This window comes from Sander lucioperca, chromosome 13 (genome assembly GCF_008315115.2).
Source record: "Sander lucioperca isolate FBNREF2018 chromosome 13, SLUC_FBN_1.2, whole genome shotgun sequence".
NCBI classification, from domain to species: domain Eukaryota; kingdom Metazoa; phylum Chordata; class Actinopteri; order Perciformes; family Percidae; genus Sander; species Sander lucioperca.
The window spans coordinates 25,235,617-25,237,790 of record NC_050185.1 but is presented as its reverse complement, the minus strand read 5'-3'; the positions used below and the strand labels follow the sequence as shown (position 1 = coordinate 25,237,790).

The following is a 2,174-nucleotide window of genomic DNA, read 5'->3' as shown; positions in this document are numbered from 1 at the left end:
TTTAATGAAAAATTACTATTAACAATGAATCGATCACCAGTGATTTTACCTGGTAGGACACGGGAGTTGCTGCTCTACCGCTGCCTCCATCAGTTAGTTAGTTAGTTAGTTAGTTAGTTAGTTAGTTAGATGATAACCCTTAAAAACACATTAAGCCCCAGACACATCAACCAGGCGGCAGTAAAGCCAGTGTGACTGATCAGTCTCCCCGAGTTGGTCCAAAAAGTTCCTCAGAACACCGAAGAGACGAGACGTAATAGGTCTCCATAACAGCAGGCGGCGCTAATCTGGATTGTCGCCCAAGAAATGAAAACCGGCAGCTGATTGGACGAACGCGTCATTGGTTCTGGTTTCTCCGGAAATTCAAAGCCAGACTGTCATGGCATCTCGTTCAGAATACGATCTCATATTGGACTAAAATAGTTCACCGTAACGTGTTTCTGAAAACATTTTAAGAGAGAAATAGGCCGTGCAGTTGCTGAATCTGTCTTCATTTCAGATCAACAAAGGTCAGTTTAAAAGATTTTCATCAGATTTTGAGAGACTCTAGTCACGCTCATCCTGCTCCCCGTTTCCTGGTTAACTCTCCAAAAAAAAAGCTACAAAAACATGAAAACACACGAAAAACGTCAAACACTGACAAAAAAACGCTGAAAACATAGAATGTGACAAACAAAAAAAAAACAGAAGTTAACCCTTAAATGACTTCTGTCTATTTCAGTTTACACAACTCAGCAGAGACTCCATAACACCAATAAACCCTTAGTCCAGCATAGAGGGGCTGAGTGAATGTGGTCTGGACTCTGTGGAGGAGAGTCATGGTTTCAGAGACGCTGTAGAAGGACAGAATACCTGCACTGTGATCCAGGTACACTCCTACTCTGGAGGACTCAGGACCTGAGACGGGAGTTTGGACATTGTTGTACCAAAATATATAATTGTTGTTGTCACAATCTAACGCCCAAGATTTGTCATTTCGTCCAAATCCACATTCATCTGACCTCCCTGCTCTGCTGATATTCTTGTATGCGACTGCTACATAAACTCCTCCTCCTCTCCACTCCACCTCCCAGTAACAACGTCCAGTCAGACTCTCTCTACTCAGGACCTGCCACCAGTCAGTGAATCTGTCTGGGAGACTAGAATAAGACTGTTGTTGTCTCATTATTGTTGCTTTCCTGTTCCCCTCAGATAATAACAGCCATGTGTATGCTGTGTTTGGATCCAGTGTGATTTCACATGAATATTTTAATAATTCAGTTCTGGTCTTGGGCTCTGGTTGTAACAGTAAAACATCCACTTCAGTCCCTGTCAGTGAGACCTTTGTCCACTTCTCTCTCAGGACGTCCTGTAGTTTATCTCTGACTTCTGACACGGCTGCTGTCACGTCCTCAAAGCAGCTCAGAGGACGGATATGGATGCTGGATGTTGATTGGCTGAGTGGTGACAGTGAGGGGTAGTTGTGTAGAAACTGGTTGTGATCCTCTGTGTGTGAGAGCTTCTTCAGCTCAGCGTCTTTCCTCTTCAGCTCAGTGATCTCCTGCTCCAGCTTCTCCTGAAGCTCTTTGACTCGACTCACTTCTCTTTTCTGCTGGGATCTGACCTGCTGCTTCACATCAGAGCTTCTTTTCTCCAGGAGACGGATCAGCTCAGTGAAGATCTTCTCGCTGTCCTCCACTGCTTTATCAGCAGAGACATTGATGGCCTCCGCCTGCTGTTGAAGCAGCTTCACATCTTTCTCTCTGTCCTGGATTCTCTGCTGGATGTTTTGTCGACTCCCCTCGAGCTCTCTCTGCCTCTCAGCTCTCTCTGCTGCAGCTGAGACTGTGTCGTGGCCTTTATGTTCCTCCACAGAGCAGAGATAACAGATAAGCTGCTGATCAGTACGACAGAACATCTTCATCACCTCATCATGACGAGAGCAGACGTTCTCCTGGAGCTTCTTGGACGGCTCCACCAGCTTGTGTTTCTTGAATGTTTCTGATTCATAATGAAGCTGAAGATGTTTCTCACAGAAAGAAGCCAGACATTGCAGACAGGACTTGTGTGCTTTGAGTTTTCTCCCGGTGCAGACATCACAGGCCACATCTTCAGCTCCAGCATAGCAGTGATCAGCAGGAGCAGCTTGGAGTCCAGTCTTCTTCAGCTCCTCCACTAAATCTGATAACAAGTTG

General features: G+C 45.5%; 1 protein-coding gene across 1 annotated transcript in view; it reads right to left on the bottom strand.

Moving 5' to 3' along the window:
* Positions 1–711: 711 nt before the first annotated feature.
* LOC116062764 (tripartite motif-containing protein 16-like) overlaps positions 712–2,174 on the bottom strand; it is a 1,739-nt gene continuing 276 nt past the window's right edge. Inside the window, exon 1 of the mRNA XM_031317399.2 lies at positions 712–2,174. This exon is cut by the window's right edge and continues 276 nt beyond it. Within this exon, the coding sequence (XP_031173259.1) occupies positions 713–2,174 (1,462 nt within the window). The 3' untranslated portion in view covers position 712.